Source organism: Lupinus angustifolius, unplaced genomic scaffold, assembly GCF_001865875.1.
Source record: "Lupinus angustifolius cultivar Tanjil unplaced genomic scaffold, LupAngTanjil_v1.0 Scaffold_114_29, whole genome shotgun sequence".
Taxonomy (NCBI): Eukaryota; Viridiplantae; Streptophyta; class Magnoliopsida; order Fabales; family Fabaceae; genus Lupinus; species Lupinus angustifolius.
In genome coordinates, this window is record NW_017724951.1 from 35,900 (window position 1) to 60,616 (window position 24,717).

Sequence of the window (24,717 nt, forward strand, 5' to 3'; positions counted from 1 at the left end):
ATAATATAAATTCGTTTTCAATAAAATTGGATAAGATAAATTCGTTTTCAATAAACACCAACTTATTTAAAGGTCACAAAGACTCATACCAACATACTATCACACTACATTGACCCTCCAATAGTCGGTCCACCATATCGACTCTCTGATCCACAACATCGCCATCAAGGAGGAGATGAAATTGATATTATTTCTATTTCTAGGGCTAGACAATAAGCAATTTTATGAATTATTCTACTATCACGGCAAAATGGTTTACTTTTTACCACGAGAAGAGAAATTGGAACTGCACATAGAATCCTTGCCCAAACCTGCAATACTTTAGGTGTAATCTGATGAAACAAAAGAACACACGAGTCAGGGATATGACCTACCTTTAACAATTTGTTCTTGGTAAACAAAAACAGATATATAGATAACAAATTTAACACAATCAATACCTTCGCAAGATTGTTAAAACTAACGAACGTGATGAAGCCATTAGAAAGAGCAGGAGTTGGACACACCGGACCAGCCTCGGGGGAAGGGCTGTAACAAAGGAAGCACTCCGGCAATCTAACTAACTCCTCAACATGCCTGGAATTTAGGAAAAGTGTCGTAAGCTAATAAGATATACAAGAGTTGTAGAGAATTGCTCTAGTACAGATCAATGACAAGAGAATACAGAAGTTCTTGAAGAGGTCTACTTCTGTTTTGTTTTCGGAGGGTCTGCCAGTGAATCAGTGATTCTATAATCAATTGCCGGCAATCCTGTTGTGTTGGGATAACCGATCCACGTCACCTGAAAGTCAAGCAAAACAAGTTTCAATGTAGCACAAATCAAATTAAATACATGAAGTTCAAAATTGATTCAATAATCACTAAACATGTAAAAAAAGTTTAAAAAGAGAACATTATATAAAATGGCACCTTGTTTCTAGATTCTAACATTATAGCTCATGGATGAGTTAAATACATGGAAGGAAAAGTAAATACTTGGCTGGTAGCTATGATTAACTAAGCACTGTTCCAAATGAACCAACTCTTCGATACACAAGGAGAAATTAGAAATAATATGCTAACAATCATGCTGCAGCCGAAGATCTAAGTGCCAAAAGCAAACTAAGTGCAAATGATAAAGAGCATATGATTGGGACAGATGAAAAATGTATTCGAGCAGGTTCATGCTGATTAATGCTGGCCACAAATACCAAACCAGCATAATGCATAGAGTATTTATCATTCATGTAATATATTTAAGGACAATTCTTTCTACCACAAATACCAAACCTTAATCTCACTAGGTGGGGTCGACTACATAGACCGGACAACATCACAATGCTCTATCGTAAATGATGTTCATTGACATAGCATTTATAAAACTTTGGAAGGAGGTAACTTCAACCTGTGAGCCTCAAAAAGTTTGTCATCATTTCCTTCATCTATGTAATTCATTGCAAGCAAACGGTTCTTCACATTACGATGATTTAAAATGAGACAAAATCATGCTATCCACGGGCAAATAACAGACATTAACTTTCTCTTTTCAAGTTACATAGGTACTCAATGCCATACTATTCCCCTTTTAAGGCTGGGTTGCAAAAAGTGGCTTAAAAGCTAGCTGGAGGCTGAAAAGTTGATTGAAGCCTGAAAAACCAAGAGTTGAAGGCTGATAAGATAATCTGTTTGGTAAAACTAGCTGAAATGGTAAAATGATGTAAAAGAGCCTATAAGTAAAGGGATTATAAGGCATAAGTCACTTTAAGGGGCTTATAAACCGAGGGATTTACCGAAATTCTCTCTCATTAATCAGGGCTACAAGCTTATTTTTGGTCAAATAAGTTTGACTGGCTTATGATTGCCTCACATACCTTGCCAAACACTCTACGATTTGATACTCCGATGTCTGTTTCAATGAAGCTTCACCCTAGCCATCCAAAATCCTTCAGTTTATTGCTGTACCAAAATTTTAGAACTTGTTCCTGTATAAAAGCCATTTTTCACCTTTTAAACCCCAAATTCATCCTATCCCATAAACTTCATGCCAACCTCACTCTCCTATGAGAAAATTTGAAAACTAAATCGCGAGTACCATAATAAGCTCCTATCATGAACACCGCAAACCACCATAACAAACACATCTAGTTTTTATGTGAAATCAAATTCAGATATAAACCATTCCGTAAACAGAAGACCTAGGCCTGTAGGGTATTATTGTACACATTTCAAGTGCATATCTAAAGAATTTACAGAACTAAGCAAAGACAAAACATTCAGTGATTATTCACAACACCTGGCCAGCATTCCGAGAATCGGGATCAATGTTAAGACATTGCTCATAAGCATTAATTGCTTGAGTGATTTCACCAGCGTCCCTATAAAGAACTCCTGAAAAAACAAGAATACAACAGATAAGAATACAAAGAAAGATGTTTCAGAGTTTCACTGCATTGCGCTTTTACAATAAATCAAATTTTTAATTAAATTTTTTAATTACTTACAAGAAAAAAATCATAAAATCGTTTGGGAGAGAGGACAACTTGCAGGACCCAATTCAAGTCAGTTACATTTTTTCAAAACTCTTTTGATAATAAATAATAAATTCATAACTCCTCCACCGAATGTTTTATAGGTCAAATGAAGTTCAACAGCAATTTTAGCTATCTTGTCCTTGCTTCAGCACCGTAAAGGTGGAAATGAGCCGAGTCGGCTCATTAAGGATTGGCTCGAGTCCAGTTCAATGCTTAATCATGAAGCCGAGCTTGTCATTTCCCATCCTTATCAAAGTTTCTTTCACCTCCAACTCTCCAAATCCACGATAAAAAGATACATTGACTGAAAAAATAAATAATTAGAGAAAGGATAAAACAACCTAGGTTATTGTATGCTTCTGCATATGTTGGATTTGCAATGATAGCTTTCTCAATCATACTTGCAGAAGCATCCATTTTACCCTGGAGAAAGAAGATAACATAATTACTCATTGAAGATATTTGATAACCACAAATTCAGGAATTGTGAAATGCCTAACCTGGACAGTGTATACAACGCCAAAGTTGTTTAATGACTGTGAAAAGTTAGGTTTGATTGACAAAGCAAGCTGCATAACAAAAACAACAGGTCGTGATTACAATTTTATGGAATCAAGTAAGAGTGAAAACAAATTGACGTGATCATCATTGTGACCTGGTAACATTCTACAGCTTTATCAAGGTTGTCGCGATCTTTATATATAACACCTAGATTGTTGCAGGCTTCCACACAATGTGGATTGAAGTGAAATGCAAGTTCGTAGAATACTATATGAATTTCAACAAATGTTATTAGTACAGAATAATATGTGCATGTGTAATGTACATTAATATAAATATAACAGATACAAATGAGTGTCTAGAAATCTAGCATGTGTGTGCCAGAGACATACCATATCAAACTTAAGAATCTCACCATAAGCAACCCCGAGATTATACATAGCATCAGCGTAATGTCAGTTATAATACAAAGCTTTCTTGTAAAAAGCCACACCTTGGTTGATGTCCCCCTCCAATTTAACCTGTACACCAGAATAACTGTCTCATGAGTAAGGTAGAATCTATCCGTACTTGTCGAGGTATCTCATTAGTCATTAGACATGGAAAGGGGATGACAGAGTAATACTCCAATAGATAAACATTAAGGGATGCCAAAAGACCAATGCATGTGACTGCCACCATTATGAGGTCTAGGAGGGTGAAACCTATACAACCTTACCCCGTAAGTATAAAGGCTGTTTCCATGATCATGCACCATTGTAGGTCTAGGAGGGTGAAATCTATACAGCCTTACCTCCATAAGTAAATAGGCTGTTTCCATGACTAAAATCCATGATCGTCATGTCACAAGGCAGCAACTTTTAGTGTGATGCCAAGGCTCACCCTCTAATTCTGGATAACTTTCACATGATTTAAATTTTATCGATGTTGAATTAATATATCAAGGAAAAACTATCCCTTGAGAAGTATTACAATAAAATGGTAATAGTTAAAGTATTTCACCATTAAAATTGAAAGAGAAAAGGAATAAACAATAGAGAAAAGGGGAAATAGTGATAACTTTTCAGAAAAACATTAAGCAGTATGTGGAATTTCCGATGTGTCAACTGTCACCTTTGTACCCAAATCTGTCAAAGCTATAGCCATATTGTTCTTTGCAATCTCAAAGTTAGGTGAAACAGCTAAACACCTGCCAGAAAACATTAACTGACCATGAGAACCAACAGTGGAAGTCGTTAAAAAATAAATATCAAGTACATGCAAAACATGGCTCAGAAAAAGAAATCCAAGATCTAAATATGCAGAGTACCTCTCATAACAAGTCATAGCTGCTCCCAAATCACCACGATTTTTAAAAATTACACCCATATTGCAATATGCTTCAGCATACATAGGCCTCTCGGTCGCAGCCTTTTCGTAGAAAGTAAGGGCCATGTCATATTGCATCATTTCAGAATAGACCACGCCAAGGTTATAATATGCTGGCTACAAGCACATATAAAAATAAAAATCAAATATATATCATGCAAACACAACACAGGAAAAAATCAACAGGGTTTCATGATAAAAGCGAAGTGCTTGTAATGAAACTGAGAGAGAATTACAGCATAGTGTGGATCTATTTTGAGTGCTTCAAAATATTTTTGAATTCCCTCCTGAGTGTTTCCTGCAAGCTTTGTGTTGGTACCGATGTCTGTTTAAACAATGGCAAGGCATTCAGCAGCTGCTTTGTATGAAGAATCCGCTTGTAAAGCCTTCTTATATGACTGTTCCAATTAAATAAATTGATCAACAATGATGAATTCAAGTCATAATTATAACTAACTTCTTTAAACACTATAATGGTGAAGATATAAAGTAAAAAGTAAAATGCCGGCTGAAATTTTGTAATTTGGTAAACACTATAACACGAAAGATGTGTAGATTAAGCTAACAACTCATAATAACCGAAAACCAGACAAGAAATAGCTCAGAAAGTAAACCAAACAGAGCCCTATACCTAATCTCTAAGGGTCTGTTTGCGAGTTGGTTTTGGGGGTGAAGGAAGGGAAAGGGAAGGCCTCAGAGCTATCTCACAATAACTTGTCAAATCCATAATTGGAACAGGTAGAGTTGAATAGTTAAGGGAAGTGTTCATCCCTTTATGCGCCAAAGCTATTTAAGTAAAATATGCTTGCAATCTTAACATCTGCATTGCACATTGCTCAAACAAAAACTGCATGAACTAAATGTATATTCCTAAAAAATAAAAACTGTTAGCATATCTCTTACCTAGTAGCTAATTATTCTGCATCTACATATTTAAGGGGAATCATCCTGATGTGCATGTAACTCTTGGTCACTTTAAGTGCCTAAATTCAGAGTCAGCAAACTTAGGCATGAACTTGTTAAACTTATAAGCAATCAAGAACTATGATGAATAAGATACATTCAGATAGGGTAAGTGAAGTCTTCTCCTTTTGAAGCCGTGGGCCGGAATCAGGAATATAATGTCCCGTGTGTAATATTTTTTAGGAAACTGCTAATTAGTTCCTAGTGACACTGGTTAATGATTCAAAAAATAGAAAACTTGCAACGGAAAGAGGTGCATTCAATACTTTGAAGTTTGAATATGTTTGGACTCCTTAACCAGGCATTGGTTAGCATGACCCTTATTTTTTTATATGTAACTTGTGCATTTACCTTTGTAAGGTGAAATTTGACAGCACAGTCAAAAAATTGAAGGCATTTAATTTTGGTCATGTTAGCAAAAACTATCATAACTATAAAAGTTCAGAAAGCACACTACCACTTCTTCTCTTCCTATCAAATCATTATACTTACATTGAATAGAACTAAAACTTTGCAAGTTTTACTACCAAGAACAAATGCAAGACACTATCAAGGTCTAGCCAACAACAATAAACTTAGATATGTATTAGGTGGCATGTACAATTTCCTATAAGTGGCCTTGGAGATGACGTTATAGTAGTGAAATATGAGTTTCGTATAAGATTAAGCAAAAGAATGTTCCAAGTGTTGAGGCCTTACTGCCTTAGTAACACCTTCAGTGAACCTAAGCTTTAAGTGTGATCAAGGAAATGTTCATAAATCTATAAGAATTTTAAGTTTCCTAGAAGTTTTATTACGAAGATAAAGTTCATATCATCACTTGAAGCAAGAAAAACAAAAACATCATGCAATTTTCACCATGAAGATAATTAACTGTTGTAGACATACCTCGGCTGCCTCCAACAAGCGACCCTCTTCTTTGAACAGAATACCACAATGCGTGAGGGCACAAGCATTTTGAGGATCCAACCTGATAGCCTCCGAAAAACTGTCAAAAGCAAGCTTTCCCATGCTCTGCATCTGCAGGCATATCCCTTTTTCCAATGAGAGCCTCTACATTTCTACTATCATTCTCTAGGACACGTTCGTACAGAGCGAGCGCACCAACAAACTTGTTCCTCGAATGCAGGATGTTGGCATAAGAAAGACCGTCTTTTTTCCCTTCCTTTATTAACAACATCCCCGGCAGAGCCAGTAGCACTAGTAGAAGCCTCTGACACTTGCAGAAAACCATTAACTCCTGCTAATTCCTTTTCACTCCCATTATTTTCCGTCGCTGCCATTATTCTATGGACACGGCTAGCAGCTCACTTTCCTGACCACAAAACAAGCCATATCAGATTTTGGTCAAATATTATTCACAACCTGTTTGTTTAAGATTTTTTACCGAAAAATTATAGTTTAATATCATTTGCATGTTTAGTTGGTTGGACTTTTACTAGATACCAAAAGCTTCATTTTTAGTATTTTACTCCTCTGAATTCATTTCTTTATTTGTTACCTAACAGCTTTTGATCAAGCTTTACACTTCCAGTTGCATTTTCCATAAAAGAAAAATTTCTTTTTGTCATTTAATCTGATTTGCCCAACACAGTAAATTATGCCAATAATCCATCTTTCCCAAAAATACACAAAATAGCTTTTTGATTTACTGATATAACCAAATTAACTTTTCTGTTGAATATTTAAAAATCATTTCTTTATTTTAATTCTAAACAAACAAGGATTCAATTAGATGAACCCAGTAAAGAAAATGAACTCTGAAGTAGTAATATAGTGAGAATTGAACCCATGAATACAAAAATGGTCCTAGTTGAAGATATTATAACAAACCCTAGCTAGAAAGGAGTATAACTAAAATTGGGGGGATAGGAGAGATGAGAAAAGAAGATTGAAAATTGGGGTGTGGAGGAACTTACATTTACATAGAAAAATGGATTGAAAATGTAAAAGTGAAATTAAGAGAATGAATAATTGTAAGGGTTCCTTCAATGTGTGGGAGTTGAAAGAGAAGAGGTAGAAGATGATGTGAAAGTACAAACCTTTGTTTCACTAGAATTAATTTAATTATTAGGTCATCCCTCAATTATATATAGAATTTTAAGATATCATTAAATAGGAAATCATATATCTTTGAGAAACTTGATTTGAGATAACCTCACTTCATCATATTTGGACACTTTATTATAATTTGATAAATCATTCAAATTGTGAGTTTTATTATACTAATTCGGGTTTTTTTCCTTTTTTTCCTCTCCATGTTGTCTTTTTTTTTTCTCTCTTCTAATCTTGTATTTAATGACTTCCTGGAGTAGGACCCACAATTTATATGATTTGTCTTTATTTAAGTTTTTCTTATGACGTAGAAGATTTAGTGGGTACCTTAGATTAAAATAATTAGGAAAAAGTTTATAAAAACACTATAACCATTATATTTTATTTATCATGCATTATTTATTCTACTATAATTATTCTTTAAATTTTAATTTGCTAGATTGGTTTTTCATGTATAGGAATAATGTTAAATTAATAATAATTAAAATTTTAACTCATAAATTTTTTATTTATATACAATATTTAACTCATAAATACATATTTTGGTCCTTAAAATTTTCATGAGTATCAGTTTGGTCCCTCAAAATTGAAAAATTTAAAATGATTCTAAAAAATATCAAATATGAATCAAATTAACTCTTTTTAACATATTTTATCATACCAAATAGAGACTAATTTAACTAATACTCAATATATTTGGAAATATTTTAAATTTTTTAATTTTTTGGATCAAATTGATATACATCAAAATTTTGAAGAATCAAAATATGTATTTACTCTTTATTTAAAATTTGATGAGGTATGAGGTTGGCAAAAAAAACTCGACCCATGGGTACCTGTGGAAATACCTGCAACAGTAGGGATGGCAATAAAAATTGAACTTGTAGGTACCCGCCCGAACCGAACCCGAATTTAACGGGGAAAACCCGATGTGATTGGGCTCGGGTTTTACCCGGGTTTAAATTTCGGGTTCGGGTTTGGTATAGCAAAGACCATAACCCGAATCCGCCCCGAAGCAAGGTAATTCAATTTAAAATTGAAATTTCTACTATTTGCCAATTGTTTTTAATTTCTAATTATACTTTACATACAATTGGATCTTCAAACATAAAAGAAATGAAATAATACAAGAGAAAATATAAATGCTAGAGAAAAATTACATGAAATTAATATCATATTTTCCTTAATACTTTATCATTTTTGGGTTTTTCGGGTTAGGGTTACCCGAAACCCGACGGGTTCGGGCTGGTATTTTTATTTTCAACCCCGTTGAGTTTGGGTTCGGGTTTTGAATTTTGGGTTCCGGTTTGGGTATGTGCAAACCCGCCCCCGACACGCCTCGTTGCCATTCCTAACAACGGGTACCCACAATAATAGCTTATAGGCGGAAGCGGGTTTTGTGATATCCACCAAGCCGATACCCACAAATTTATATATTTAGTTTTTAGATAAACTTTTATATATATTTCTTATTATTATTATTTCATAATAAATGATATATATTTGATCATAAATTTATCATATTATTCTTGTAACAATTATTTTTACATATTGATTATTACAAATTATATAAATATATAATTAAACTAAAAATATGTTGGGTATTCGTAAATACCCACTACTCACATGTGTACCCGTAAATATTGCAGGTTTGGGCGTCCGATATGTATTTTTATTTATTTATAAAACATGACAATAATATATTAGGAAGAAATAATTATGTTTTCCTTTTCAAAACCTAGTTATCATTTAAATTTTCTCTTTCTTCAACAACACCAACATAACTAATTCTAAGTTCTAATTTGTGGAAAAAAACCTCATTTCTGCACTTTTTTCCTGGTAGGGTAACGGCATAGAAATTCTCATTTCTCAACAATGGCGATGACAGTTCACGGTACGTCAATTTCGAATTACTCAAATTAGGTCAAATTTACTTTCACTCCCATAATCAATTTCCCTTTTAATTATGCTATAATCAACAATTAGGTTAGGGCTATAAATTGCAATCTTCTGTATAATGTAGAAATTCATTCGGTTTTCGTAAAATTATTGTGGGTATTAGTTGGATTGTGATAAAAAGATTTTTTTTTTCTGTTTGGGATTGATGAGATTGCTCTAGATATTAGAATTCAACATAAAATTCAAGAAGTTAGTAGCTTTAGTTAGTCCTTGCTATAATAAAATCGAGAATTTTTAACAACAAGACATTGATATAGTGATGTAAAGTATGGATAGATCCAGGATGACCAAAACAAGTGACACTTGTTGGGAGGGTAGACACGCACCCCGAAAGGGGTACCCTTGGTAGTACCAGAAAAATTGAGAATATTTGCAGGAGAGGCACTTGGGTTGGTTATTGGGGAGAAGGTAGAAGATTCTCATTGATGAGGCTAAAGAAGAACACTACTTTATTTAGGGGGGCAAGTTAAAAAAAATTATATTTTTCCCAATAAACCTTGATTTTTGATAATTTGGGTGAGGTACATCTAGATGCATGTAAAATCGACACATCATTTTCTATATTGGGTTGAGGTTAAGAAATAAGAAGTGAGAACACGAAAACACCGAGTGTATCACATGTTTCCTGTTTAAAATGTTGTGACTACTTGAGAAAAGGGGTACATAGATTAATTTATTTTATAATGTAGAGGCAGAGTCTTAGCTTTTGCATGATTATAATTTATAGTTTTTAAGTTAAATTTAGTGGCAGAACACATATTTTGTTTATCACCAGTTCATTTTTACTTTTGGATGTTATACTGCTATGGCCAAATTCATGCTGCCCTTAACCTACTATGCATTTTTGTAATTTTGTTTGCTTATATTCTGCTCGTTTTCTTTTGAATATATATTAAATCATGTTACTAATTGTGTCCTCTATCTCATGTAACAAATTGGTGTTTTCGGGTTCTTCTCGTCTTTACAGTGTGAGTTGAAAACTAAACTCTTTGAGCTTTGTATTATGATTATCTTGCAAAATATGGCAAATTAACTATAACCTTTTTCTTTTCTCGACATGCAGCCTTGCTGGGTTGGCTTTTATGTTTTCATCTAGCATTTTGCTACAGATTCTGGTATGTTTTCCACAATGAGAGTAATTGTGATAGCTCGAAATACTTGAAATGAATTCATATATGTTTGTTCATTTCTGTTTATTTTCACAATTGTGTATCCATCATATTAGGTTTGAACAATTTTTCATTGTTTTTAAATTAAATCAAGAGATATTGCTATTTGTATCTACATAAAGAAAATTACTCTCGTATGCATAACATAATATTTCTGACCACAAAACAGTACTTGTTTGTTGAAATCTTAGGTGAAAAATCTATTTAAGTAAAAACATATTACCCCTGTGATAAATATCTCAGTTGAGCCATAAGACCATGTTGTTAAACCCTGCAAGATACCGGTCAAACCAGCTGAGAACTTTTTAGGTTTATTATGTTTAAACTTTGAAGTTATGGATCACGGTTTCATTCAGAATCAAATTTTTTTACATTCTTAATGATGCCAATGTTGGGGATTTTTAGATGGGAAAGAAAGGAATGGTTCTTAAACGAATAGATGGGAAGCAGAGGGAAGAATATTTCTAGAATAGGTGGGACGTAGAGAGAAGAGTATTTCTATTAGTTGCATGATGTAACTGATTATGAAATGCTAGTTCATATTTAATATGTTAAAATTACAATTACGTACAACCATTTAAGCATATTTGGTTTGCTTTCTTTTTGCTGTGGCAGGCATGTGCAATATACAACAATTGGTGGCCTATGTTATCGGGTGAGTTAGAGTCTCATAAGCTGGAAATCTTGTTTATTAGTTCGAAATTTTAATCGTCAGAACATTGCACCTGCAGCTCTCATGTATGTTCTGGTGCCCATGCCTTGCTTATTCTTTGGAGGTGGCTCCACTCAATTTCTAATGAGCCGTGAGGGTGGCGGGTAAGTATCTTCGTGCCCTTAAGATCTCTCGGATAAATTCTCTGCTTTTATATGTGTTTTAGCTTTTTATATTGTTTTCACACACTGGTCTTTCGCTGTCGGTGTTACACTTGTTTATATGACCTTTTCAATTCAATGGGTGCAGGGGCAAACTTTTTTTGATAATTTTTTTTAATAGTGTATATAATGCTTGATATTATGTTGCAGTTGGATAGATGCTGCAAAATTTCTAACCGGAGCGTCATCCGTGGGGAGCATAGCGATTCCTATAATCCTTAAGCATGCTCATATGATTGAGACCGGAGCGATGATCATCGAGCTTGTATCTTTCTTCATATTTGTATGTACTGTTTTATGTTTTCACCAAGCAAGCCTTGATGATGATTGGTGATAACAAATTCCACAAAAGCCAAATAGTGAAAATTATGGCAATTATGGGAAAAAAATATATAATGAAATATATGTAATGCTATCCATTGTATACCCAATGTGCATGTGATTGTTTTTTGATGAATTTGCATTATTGTTATAGTAAGTATCAAATTTTCTTGTGTACCCTTTGAGTCAGAAATTGAGTCTAATGTTATAATAGTAAATTTGCATTTTCTATGTTGTTCCCTAGAGTCAAGTCATCTAAACCATGTTGTAGGGTTTCCCTATCAGATTCCAAAAGCTGCGAGTAAACTGAATAACATTCATTATATCATTTGATTTCAAGATAAATTGCAAATTAACCAATTGAACTATTTTAATTAAGCCTAACTTATACTAACTAGGAATTTAACATTATGCACTTTTTTGGAATGTCAGAAATAGATCAAGAAAGAAGTTAGCAAAGAGACTTTAAGGGGAGAAAATACAAAGTTCCTTCCTTTGAAATGAGACAAAAATATACCACTTAGGAAAAGGATTTGCTGTTCCAAATCATTTACTAAACTAATGACAATGAAAGAAAAATAGAAAAAAATAATGGGTATTAATTTTTTTAATTAACATGACATGTTTTTATTAGTTTAAGATATGATTTGGGACATATTTTGGGATAATATATCTTTGTCAGGTTAGTGAATTTTGAGGTGTTCAGTTTTTTTTTTTTGTAAATAAGTTAGGGGCAACCATATTTCTTTATGTGATGACAATTTATTCTCATTATAAAGAATTTTTTAGCCATAGGTATTTAGATAAAACAATCTTGTTTGGATAAAAAACATTATAGTATTATTGTATAATGTGGTTAGCTTTTTCAATAGAAGCTATCTCCATGCATAAGATTTGAGCTCACACTTAAAGAAAAACTTATATCACTTTATAAATCTAATATTGAAGATAATTTTATTTTGATTTTAGGTTACATTGAATCTAGAAAAAATTTTATCACCATTTAAATAATTATATTGTTTTCTTTTTCTCACATTTCTATTTGAACTAATAAAAGAGAGAAATTAAGATTTTATTCTACATATAGTCATTGTCTCTCATTTAGCTCTGTCCTTATTATTTCCCTCTATGAGAAAGAGAAACCTATATTCTATTTCTTATGTGGTATGATGTATAGGACCATAGGGGTTTCTAATTGTTTTGACAATGTGCCATATTCTGTAATATTTTTTGAGTAGTTAATTAAGTGATTGACTTCATGATAACACTTAGCTCGCACTCTTCGGACAAGCTTAGGATTTAGAACGTCAATATTACCTTGTGAAGGATCTCTTCTCTAATTTAGTTATTCTTTTCATGTTTTTTAACTTTCCATTATACCAAAAAAAAAAATATTTTCAAATGTTAATTTCACAAAATTGATGTTTAAGGGTGATTAATTCTTTTGTTCTCCATTTTCTATGAGATTAATAATTGTTCTTACCACCTTATAAAGTTCTATGCATTTGGAAGTCACCCCTCTAAGCTTAATTATTACCCATATTAACTAGCAAACTGTATGGAGTTTTATTTTATTTTAGTTAGTTTTTTATTTGATGAAAAGAAAACTTTTGATGTAGTTACGTTGTTTCAAAAGTTTTTTCATGCTAACTTAAACATGTGTCTTATATGCTTTGTGTTTGTAAAATATGATTGTAATCTATAGTCGGCTTATTTAATAAATATATTATTATTATTAATATGTTATTATATTAGACTTTAAGCAAAGAAAATTTGTTAGTCTATTCAAATGTTTAGCTTTATTGGTTTTTAACAATATTTGTTCTATCATATTATAAGAGATACTTAAAAAAATAGTCATTTAAATAAGCTTCCATGTTAATTAAGTTTCTAAAATGTTAAACTCTTATCTTAAACAAATAATCTATAAGAGAATTAGTGATAAGCTTAGACCATCTATTTGAGAAACATTAGTTCCAAAAACAATTATCAACATTTCCTCTTATTTGATAACAATTATAAAATATATTTTTAAAGTAAATCTGAAACCTTCCTTTCATTCTACTCTATTCAAAATACAACTCGTAAACATACTTCACATTCTAGGTTTTTTATTTCATGATCAATATCGACTTTTCAATGACAATTGGTACATCATTCATTTGAATTATTTTTTGAAGAGTCAATGATAATTAAATATTTAATGATAAATGATGCAGTAACAATCTATAAAATTCATACACTATTAATACATACATTTTTTTTTTCTCTCTAATATTAATCTAACAATCACTTTATTAGGTTCACTTCCGAAATTAAAATAGGCATGTCAGAAATTCCTCCCAGTTGGTAATCAGAAAGCCCCAATAAGTCATGGCCTAAGTTTTAGTTAAACTAGGAAGCCCAATTACCAATATTAGCCCCAAAAAGATTAAAACAAAAACCCTAAAGTGTAAACCAATGGGACTATATATTCTCCCCATTTCTCTTCTGTTGTTCTCAATTCTCATCATCAAATTAGGGTTTATCTTTCTCTTCTTTCGTTTTCGTTTCAATCTGTTGTTATAGATCAGTAATATGTGCAGCCCTTAAGATCCCTTCCTTAATTTGTTCATTTCTCAATGCCTGTGGGAAACAATTTCTTACAAAAATAATGTTTTTTCTTGTCAGATTTCAGATTTGGTATTGTGTTTGTTTTGTTCAATTTTAATTGTATAAGAGAAAAAAGAGGGTAAGAATGATGATTCAATTAGATGTGTGAAAGGTTAATTCCTTTATGAACTCAAACTTTTTGAGGCATATCCATTCTTATATCTGACTACACTTTTTGTATTTTTCTTTTAGTGCCTAGAGTTGGATTTTATGAAAATTAGAACATTTATATATAGTTTTTAACTGGTAATCTGTGGAAAAAAATAGAGGGCAAGAATGATGATTCAATTAGATGTGTGAAAGGTGAATTCCTTTTTGAACTCACAATTTTGAGGCATATCCATTCATATACCTGACTTGCTGCTACACTTTTTTGGAGTTTTATTTTCTCTATCTTTTTTTATACCTTTGTTTAGTTTCTGGAGTTTAAAGTTTAAACTCATATTTGTCTTTCTATGACATTTATGAACAAAAATAATAATTATGAATAGGCAAATTACAGCTTATATATATTCACTATTATGTTTATATTATATTCACTATTATATTTCTAGACATGTAATAACTTGTCTCATTAGTGTAATTAAATTGAAGAGGACAATGTTATTACATACATTTTTTTCTCTTACTCTTAATAGATATTTCAACAACAAACTATACTAATTGTTAATGTATGGTTGCACTAAAAAGATGTTTTGAAATTTTTTATGTATAACAATTTGGTTCCTGCATGATTGAAAAACTGATAAAGATCCAAAAAATATCAAAATTGAGTAACCAAATTATCTCACTAAATATATCTATTAGAACAGTTTGTTCCATGGGTAATTGGTATAGTTGTGAACACTCCCATGAGTTAGATCTTCATTTTACTTTATTTTTAATTTCTTTTACCTTAGTTAAACAGAAATATACACATGACAAACAATAAATAGAAGGAAAATATCAAACTAAAAAGCTTGAGATATTATAGAAACAACAATGCATTAAAACAAAGGTAAACATTTGAATTTACATATAAAACTTGCTAAATCATTTGCATATTAACATATCAAAATTGAACTTCTCTTCACATATTATTATGAAATAATAGAGATAAAAAAATTGACTTTTTTCACAAAAGTCAATCATAATGAAAATGAACGATGGATGACACAATATACAACTTTTACCAGTATCTTGCATTAGAACAATGCTGTCTAAAGCTGAAAACAGTTATTTTTCCATTCACAATACTCGATTTTAATATCATATACCTTTTTTTTTTCTCTAAAAAATTAACTTATTAATCGAGAAAACCTGTTTTACGCCAAATAGCATTTCTCACCTGACGAAGATCCCTCCCTTTCAGAGTTCTTCCCACTCCTTCCAACACCGAACACGTCGTCTTCGGCGAAACTCCATAACCTCTAGCCACTATCTCATGCGGCGGCAACATCTCATCATCGTCCTCATCATCATCATCGATAAGATCAAGCTCCTCGCCGTTCCTCCTCCTCGGAATTTTCATCATCGGAACTTTCACCGGCGCCGATTGCTGCAACTTTCTACAATCAACCGATTGCGTTATGTAATCGGAAGAGCCTTGAGGTCTTGGCAACGAAGGAATCAATCTCGAAGATGATGACGGAATGGATGATTTCCGGTAGATCACCGGCGCGTGATCGGGTTCGGTTAAGACAGCGAGGATACCGGAGTTTAACGAGCGATTGAAATTCCGGTTATGATTTTTGCTGTTATCACCGGTAGGAGTGATGAGGTGGCGGTTATTTTTCAATTCGGAAAGGTCGCCGGACCAGAAAAGTTCAGCCTCATTGAAATCATCGCCTGCGGCGGAGGAAGCGGTGGGGGAGAAGGTGAAGGGTTGGAGGAGGCGATCGGAGGATGATCGGCGATGAAGAGATCCGATTGTGGGGTACATTTTGTGATAGTTGGTGGTGAAAGAAGAGAGAAAAAAGGGATTGTGGATAATCACTAATTTACTTGTATAGTGATGTGGCGTAGTGTCGCTGCTTAACTATGAAGAAAAAAGTGAATGACCTGTGTGTGGGGCCCATACCTATTTATGACTTCTTTCATTCATTTTTTGAATAAAACATTGGACTTTCGGTTCTACATAACTTTAAAAAATGAGTAGGGATAACTTACTCGCACTCAATTTGAGGTTAATCTAATTATTGAATTAGTGACTAGAATAAATAATATATTTAAAATATTTAAAAATAGATCCTCAATCTTAGTATATTGCTTTAGTTTTTTTAATCTTATAGTTGTGATAGTTGTTTTAAACATAATTTAGTAGTGTAAAGTTTTGCTCAATTCCTAGAATAACTAAAAAATTAATGATTCAATTTTTATGAGTAATATTCATTGGGATATGTAGTTACTTACCCTAATTTTTGTTGTTGAGAAAATACACTTGATAGTACCAGAAAATTCAAACAACACTATTCAGGTGACTACTTATTTTATTATGAGTATTTTTTTTGGTTCTTTTGATATAAAGAATAGATAGTTACTTTATTAATCACAAGTGTTATTACTTGTGACTTTACCTAGGATTATAATTTTGAATTATGAAGGACTAAGGTAACTACTCATTCTATTACGAGTATTTTTTATGTTTATATGATTGGGTGAATTCAATGTATAAATATTGAAAACATAGCCTTTAATTTTTTAGGTATTTCGATTCCATTTTAAAGAGATATTAGTTTAGTATTTATTTTCTTCTCACTTCTCAATGTTTAAAAAAATTAAGTAAATATAATATTTATGAGTGGATGTGGTTTCGCATAGGATGTTGGGTACCCCTAGTGAAAATGAGTGATGGTGAGGTAATTCAATAATTTGGTTAACTTGAGTTTTCTCAAACAAATGTCCAAAAAGAATTGTTGATTGATCACATATGTCAACTAGAGACCTGTAAGAAGTTTATTGGATGAGTAATGATATATCATCTTACTAAATTTTTATACTCCTAAAAAAATGATATATGTCACTTGTAAATCAATCACTAATAAATAAATATCATCTTGTAACATATGTCATTTTCTTATAGATAGAAGGATTAGTATGATGATAATATTATTTTTCTTATGGGATAAAAGGTCTATTTGACCTACTATCCCATAGTGTGGTTTTTGTTTCTTTACCTTCGTTTCAATTGTGTCATCACATCTTTTCACCACTACCAATCGTTCCTCTATGTGCATTAGGGGTGAAGATTGATGCATTTGTGTAGTTTTTTTTGTCACAACCACTTCTTATTTTCCTAGGGAAGCTAAGCCAAACGTGTATGTGATATGGGTACGTATAATTTTAAGTTGTGCGAATAACATATATAAGACAATTTGGCCGAGTGGTCTAAGGCGCCAGATTTAGGCTCTGGTCCGAAAGGGCGTGGGTTCAAATCCCACAGCTGTCATTACCTTTTGGTTGCTCAGCATTAATAAAAGACTAAATTCAGATTTCATTTTTATTTTTCAACCTTCCTAAATTTCATTTAAAATTTTAGAAATTGACAATGGTCATAAAAAACTTTAAACACCGATTTAGTCTTTATTAGATATTATAAAACATATTAAAAATAAATATATTTATATTTAAAAGAAACTTCAGAATGTTTTAGATTTTTCAATTTTTTAGGAATCAAACTAGTAAAATAAAAAAACATGAAAGCAAAAAAAATAGTTTATTTGTTAGAAATGTAAAATTTTATCATAACCAAAATTGCACAATAGCACATACATCTACCACGTAATTTCACGATTTTCCCCTATATTGGAGGTTAGAATGAAGTTTTATTGTACTGAAGAGTAATGTAATTCAAGATCTATTGGAAACATATATACTAAAAAAATACTTTTTCTAGAACGAAACTCATCTAATGTACAACTTGTACTTTAAATATAATGCGCATGAACATAGACCAAATTTTTATATATATTCATTTATTAACCGAATTTAATAATCTCAATCATTTGTCATAGTTAATTGTGTAAATTAATATATATTAAGTAAAATATACAGTAGAGGAAATCAACCCCTTTTCTATGATAAAAAAGTATATGTTTTCATTTTTTTCCATTAAGATAGTACTCAACGTTGTTACGTTTATAATAGGTGACATACGTACCCTCTCTATTTAAAAAAATGGCTTTGAACTTCATTATTTTGGTCTGAACCACAAATAATCTCTGCATGAGTTAATTTTGTTCAAAGATTATTATTAAAAACAAAATTTTCTTGTGATATTTATCAATTTAGTCGTTTTTTTTATAATATTTGTCAATTTTAACTTTTAATCACCAATCTAGCATAGGAGAATAAATATTTGACAATAATTTTATATATTCTTGTGAAATTTTAACACTATTCTCATGAAATGGAAAATTTGATAAATATTAAAAAGATATATGATTAAATTGACACGCTTTTCAAATCAATTTTGAACCTAAAAATAATATAAATGATCAAAATAAATGTTACCCTTTGTTAATGAGGTGATGTTTTTAGATTTTCTAAATACGCTAACCATTGTTCTTTCTTGGATTGCAATAGGACTCTAATCATGTCAATATTTGCAACTCACGAATTCTCAATTTCAACCATGCAATTTATTTTAGTTGTGAAATCGTTGATAAAGTTTTGAAGTGATATAGTTTTAAAATAAAATGTGACATTCATCATCAAAGGATGTAAGGAACATCAAGCTCAGTCTCTAAGGCTTTGTTTGAGAGTTAGAAGGGAAAGGAAATGAGAGGGATGAGAGGGTAAAGAGGGGGAGGAAAGGAATTAGAAGGGAGGGCAAATCTAACTCAACCCCTCCCTTGTTTGGGAGTGTGGAATTTAGACAGGAGGGGATGGAGGGTTAATGTAATACAAAATACTATTTTACCCCTCTTCCTCCTTTAAAAAATCAATAGTATGTTATGTATTATATGTTATAGAATAATAATAGTAAGGATAATTAGGTAATTTGACTTATTTTCATCCCAAAACACCCCAATTTGGGGAAACTAGGTATTTTGGCATTTGGAGGGTTTGAGGGAGTTTGAAGAATCCTTCAAAACCCTTCCCTCTTCTCCACTAAACTCCCAAATAAGGGAATCCCTCTCCTAAACCCTCCCCTTCCTTCCCTCCCCCTCCAAAAGAGTACTCCCAAACACACACACCCTAAAAAGAAAATAGTCATGGTAAAGATTATTGTAAGTTTAAAATGACAATCATGTAATGCAAAGTTCAAACATTGAAAGATTCAAATGAGCATTAGTTCAGTCTTTGAAATAACCAAAGTGGTAGTCATTTCAAAGTTTTAGGAAGACTTTTATGACAATTTTCTTCGGATAACTAATTATATAACCATTTCATCTTTAAGTAACTAAGTTTATGATTAACCTACAATCATGTGAGTATCTTTTACTTAATCCATTTGTTGATTCACTATAAAACTATTGTTTTACTAAGCAACTTCACATTTAAATACAACATAATGTAACTTTTGTCTTTCCAATCATTAATTCTTTTTTAATAATTATACAAAAATTCTACACAATTAATAAATGAATAAACTCTATTGAGTAAAATGTTAAGGACTTGTGAATATAATGGGCTTAAAAAGACTTTTTTTATTAGTGTTTTTGTATGTATTCATCGCCACAAAAATTGAATTAACCTATAATGACAAAATGACACGACAACTCTCAATTGTTGAAATAAAACAACATATTCAACCTCATAACTTGTTTTTCTAACTTGAAGCACATGTATCACCGCAACATTGTTGCTCGAAACTAAATCCCACCAAGAATATTCAATCAAAAATATCAGAAATTAAATTTGATTAAACATTTTTTTTGATATTGATAGAATTGCCCATTGACCCATTCCATAAAGCCCCACACCTCCATTGCCAAAATCATCCTTGGCTTTCTCTTGCAATTTCCTCGCCACTTTCTCCAACAATTCTTCTAGTCTTCTTCCAATTTAAGAGAGTATTCATTCGTCACTCATGTTCACACAATGCCTATTAAAATTAGGGTGGATATGGGTATACCCGTTTTTAAATAAGGCATAAAATATTATGTCATGTCCGCCTTAAATATGGGTAGAATGGGCTTGTGGGCCGCCTTAAATTAAATGAAAAAAGTAAAAATGATTTAGTACATGGAACATTGGAAGATAATATATATTGTCTCTTATTTTTTATTTGACTGTTGAAACATTGCAAATATTCATGTTATATAATTGAGATTACATGGATGCACATTGTGACAATGTGATTCAAAACCCAAAACTTAACACTTTGTTTTGCATAAACCGAACATATAGTTAATTAGTAAGATATTATAATTTAAAAAATTGCTACATTGTACTCGAGTAGTGAGGATGTGAATTACTCTTGTCATATTTGGCTCATCAAATTTCTAATTGTAGTTTCATTAATGTTTGTGGGCCGCCCTGCTCGCCCGTTTGAAATGCCTGTTGCGAAAAGAGCATCTTGGGCAAGCATTTTAGGACGGATGAACACATTTTTCATGCTCTGCTCACCTAAAACATGCAGGCGGGCGGCCCCATGGGCATGACTCAAATTGCCAATGATAGTAATTACCAATCGCAATTGGGAGGCTATCCTATGGGGCCTGTCCATAGTTATTGGGCGTATAAGACATGGAAAATCTTTCAATTAATCCAAAATGTCTATTTTGCTCACAAGTAAGGTTAGGCGTATGTGGGCATTGTGAGCTTAATTATTAAGTATTATGTTTTGTTTTTCATTATATTTGAATGATATGTAATGTTAAATTGTTTGAACTAATATGTCCTACCTAATTTAAAAAATATTATGATGATAAAAAATATATATTTGTTTAGTTATACATGGTTTTTGTTACTTTTATAAATTCTACAATGAACCGCACACAAGCCCATCTTGCCCATATTTAAGGTGGTTATGACATGCTTTTTCATATCCTTTTTACAAACGGACATGCTTATGTCATCCCTAATCTAAGTGGATATTACATGAATATGGATAAGGTGACCCAAATTACTAAAGCTAATTGTATTGCTTATAAAATCTAGATAACTTGTAGTGCACTTAAGAGTTTTGTTGTTGATGTCAACACAATGTTGGTAGAGTAGTGTAAGGTCTTCGTAAATCTTCACAAAAATTAAAAGTTCAAGGGTTCAATTTCTGGGAACGACATTTGTTAGGAGAAACAACCATAACTCTCGGAAGAGATTAGTTCTTTATCCAAAAAGGTGAAAAATAACATTGATAATAATATTATTGATAAAAAGAGATTAGGATTTCTTTTATGTAGAGAATTGTGTCGCGAGATAGAAAAACACAACACCCTTTACATGTTTATTTGAGATAACAATTCTCCTAAACATTTTACACATATATCTGTTTTTTTTTGTTGTGATGACTTAATTTCATTTTTTTATCATTCAACACCCACTAATCCATTTGTCTATCTTCTGACAATTAAAATCTCAGAAGTTGAGTACAAAAATTTACATCATTATTTTTATTTATCCATTATTTTTCAAGACATCCATCAATATATTATTATTGTAATTATAATAGTTTTAATTTATCATTTTAATAGTTATCTAATAAACTCTTCACTTGTAATTTTTTAATTGCATATCATCCTCATAGTAAATTCCTTGACCAAGGATGAAAAAATGAGTTAATTTAAAAAATAAAAAAATAAAAAATAATCAAAATAAAATAAGAATTTAAAATCTATGCATCGCCAATGTAAATTATTTTACATTGTTAGCACATATTCACTATTTATTTTTTACTATTTTTGTTTAATAGTCAACAATAATTAACATATGAATGATTTGCTGACCGTGCAAAAAATACTTACCCTGTTAATATTTCATATTGAACTAAAATCACAAAATTAGATAACAATTAATCCTTATTTCCTAAGCAGAAAAGCCCAAATTCATTGGGCCCGAAACCCGTTATATCCATTAGTCCAATCCGAAACCCTAGAAATTATATTATAAAAGCACCACCATAATGCATTATCTTCCTCGATTCAGAGGCAGCACAAAATGCAGATCTTCGTCAAAACCCTAACGGGCAAGACCATCACCCTTGAGGTCGAGAGCAGCGACACCATCGACAATGTCAAGGCTAAGATTCAAGACAAGGAAGGTACAATTTTTTTCCATTCATCATATTCTCCTTTCAATTACTAGAAATTCTATTAATTTAAAAGTTAATAGCCGATACGACTCGGCATAACGATAAGGTTGTTTGACTCGTGATATGATTTTATATTTCAAGTCATGGAAATAGTCTCTGTTATACGATTGTGTAGATCTACTTTCTCGGAACTTATTAAGTCATAGCCTAGTGCATTGTACTATATTTTTCTTATTTATTAATTTAATTAAGCCTCAATGGTAAGACTACGTATATTCTCTCGATCGCCAGGATAATACTGTTTACATCTACTTTGACCAAAAATTTTATTGTAATATGTATTGTTCGTTTTTATTAAAATTTATTCAAATTAACTGCACTATTCATTTCTATTAACTGCATTAGTCATTATTTATTAAAAAAATCAATAATGATTAATTGTAAAGGGTGCATGACATTTTATAAAACTTTGTGTCTACATTTTTTTCTCAAAATTTTTTAAGTGGTAGTCTCGTGCATCGGTTGTTTATTATTGAATGGAATTGAGCAGGAATTCCACCGGATCAGCAGCGATTGATATTCGCTGGAAAGCAGTTGGAGGATGGAAGAACATTGGCTGATTACAATATCCAAAAGGAATCCACTCTTCATCTTGTACTCAGGCTTCGCGGTGGCATTATCGAACCTTCGTTGATGGCTTTGGCTCGCAAGTATAACCAAGACAAGACCATTTGCCGCAAGTATGATTTTATTATCATTGTTGTTATTAGATTTGATTCATTGATTATGAATGGGACATTTACTTAGCCCTTTTAGCTTATTTAGTGTTATAAGGGTTATACTTGTTCCTATATTGATGCCCTTCTTTAACTTTGTCAACTGTTTTTATTTTTACTTACAGTTGATTTTCTAAGTTGGTACATTATTTTAATTTCTATGCTTTTATTCCTTACTAAATTTTGTTAGCTGTGTTTTGTGTATGTAATGCTGATATTTCCAAAAAGGTTTTGTCTGAAATGATGGAAATGAACTTGGTTCAAATACTTATTTTGTTTAATTTTTGGTTTGAATTTGAGTAAAGTTGACTGCATCAAAGGCAGATATTTTTTTTAACTTTTAGAAGTTATTCTTGGTGGGATGCATTCAACTTATGCTATCTGAAATATTAAATATTTAATAGGATTGAACTCTTGTTTTTTCATTGTCAGTATCACATCCATTTTGTGAATAGCAGGTTTTGTAATTTATATTGTATCCATTTTCTCTGGTTTTCTGTGACAAATGTTTGTTGTTTTTGGTTTGTTAGGTGCTATGCTCGTCTTCATCCAAGGGCTGTGAACTGCCGTAAGAAGAAGTGTGGCCATAGCAACCAGGTTGGTTTTGATAATCATGTTAGAAGTATGAAATCAATTCACTTTATTCTTACGACGGTGCTTATGTTCTCTAATCTCCTGATTGGTACTGATGAGTATTTTTCTAACCTTTGCAGTTGAGGCCAAAGAAGAAGATCAAGTAGACTCTTGCAGATACTGTTCTTATCTTTATTTATGTTGCCAAGAATACTGGCTTTTGATGTACTTCTGATTAGAACTCTGGTTTTTCATTAACTGTTTTGGGCCGTACATTTTATTGGTAGACAATTTTATCTCTTTTGATTATATTATGATATCTTTGGAACTCTCTGTTTGTCTCTGAGATGCTCAATTTTTCCCTAACAACATATTTTGTGAATAAAAAATACCTATCTCCAATATAAAGGGCGATTGGACCACTAATTTTATGTATCATTATTGAATGTTTTTACTGATTAACAATCTCATTTTATATGAACCATATCCCAGAACTCGTTACGGTGAAGGCAATTTTTTTAGAAGTCTGATAATGGGTGCTCATGCTTCAGTCAGACATTGCTTGATTCAATTGTTCAATAATTTAAATTGTATTTGGGAATCAATGTTTTTATTCTGTAACACTCAACTTCTTAAGATATATTATCTCTACCAAAATTTGTGTGAAGTCTCAGAACATGTTTAGTTTGGGGATTGTTTTTTGGACCATAAGGTTTTTAATGTTTTTACTAAGGCTACTTTGTTGCAGTGGGGTACTTCGGCTTGAAGTTGGTATTTCGGGGCAAAACATAGATGCACAAATATGAATTGAATGCTCTAAT

General features: G+C 31.9%; 3 protein-coding genes, 1 non-coding gene and 1 pseudogene across 6 annotated transcripts; 3 read left to right on the forward strand and 2 right to left on the reverse strand.

The window, feature by feature from the left end:
* Window positions 1–6: 6 nt before the first annotated feature.
* Window positions 7–7,378, reverse strand: LOC109339835 (annotated as a pseudogene).
* Window positions 7,379–9,159: 1,781 nt separating this feature from the next.
* On the forward strand, window positions 9,160–11,896 carry LOC109339839 (vacuolar protein sorting-associated protein 55 homolog). Of its 2 annotated transcripts, none has more exons than XM_019577361.1 (5): window positions 9,160–9,291; window positions 10,420–10,471; window positions 11,141–11,180; window positions 11,257–11,341; window positions 11,549–11,896. In XM_019577361.1, the coding sequence occupies exons 2-5, from the start codon at window positions 10,439–10,441 to the stop codon at window positions 11,730–11,732; spliced, it is 342 nt and encodes a 113-aa protein (XP_019432906.1). In that variant the 5' UTR covers window positions 9,160–9,291; window positions 10,420–10,438; the 3' UTR covers window positions 11,733–11,896. The 2 variants fall into 2 exon arrangements, with proteins under 2 accessions (XP_019432906.1, XP_019432907.1); XM_019577362.1 differs by lacking the exon at window positions 9,160–9,291 and adding an exon at window positions 10,076–10,324 and having other exon boundaries at window positions 11,549–11,757.
* LOC109339837 lies at window positions 10,642–16,419 on the reverse strand. Of its 2 annotated transcripts, none has more exons than XM_019577358.1 (2): window positions 15,654–16,419; window positions 10,642–10,654 (listed from the first exon to the last, which is right to left on the reverse strand). In XM_019577358.1, the coding sequence occupies exon 1, from the start codon at window positions 16,290–16,292 to the stop codon at window positions 15,657–15,659; it is 636 nt and encodes a 211-aa protein (XP_019432903.1). In that variant the 5' UTR covers window positions 16,293–16,419; the 3' UTR covers window positions 10,642–10,654; window positions 15,654–15,656. The 2 variants fall into 2 exon arrangements, with proteins under 2 accessions (XP_019432903.1, XP_019432904.1); XM_019577359.1 differs by lacking the exon at window positions 10,642–10,654 and adding an exon at window positions 15,418–15,479.
* A 1,299-nt stretch (window positions 16,420–17,718) lies between these two features.
* On the forward strand, window positions 17,719–17,798 carry TRNAL-UAG. The gene has a single exon. It is a non-coding gene; the product is annotated as a tRNA-Leu (tRNA).
* A 4,617-nt stretch (window positions 17,799–22,415) lies between these two features.
* On the forward strand, window positions 22,416–24,217 carry LOC109339838 (ubiquitin-60S ribosomal protein L40). Its single transcript, XM_019577360.1, has 4 exons — window positions 22,416–22,556; window positions 23,098–23,287; window positions 23,854–23,920; window positions 24,037–24,217. The coding sequence occupies exons 1-4, from the start codon at window positions 22,454–22,456 to the stop codon at window positions 24,061–24,063; spliced, it is 387 nt and encodes a 128-aa protein (XP_019432905.1). The 5' UTR covers window positions 22,416–22,453; the 3' UTR covers window positions 24,064–24,217.
* The last annotated feature ends 500 nt before the right edge of the window (window positions 24,218–24,717 follow it).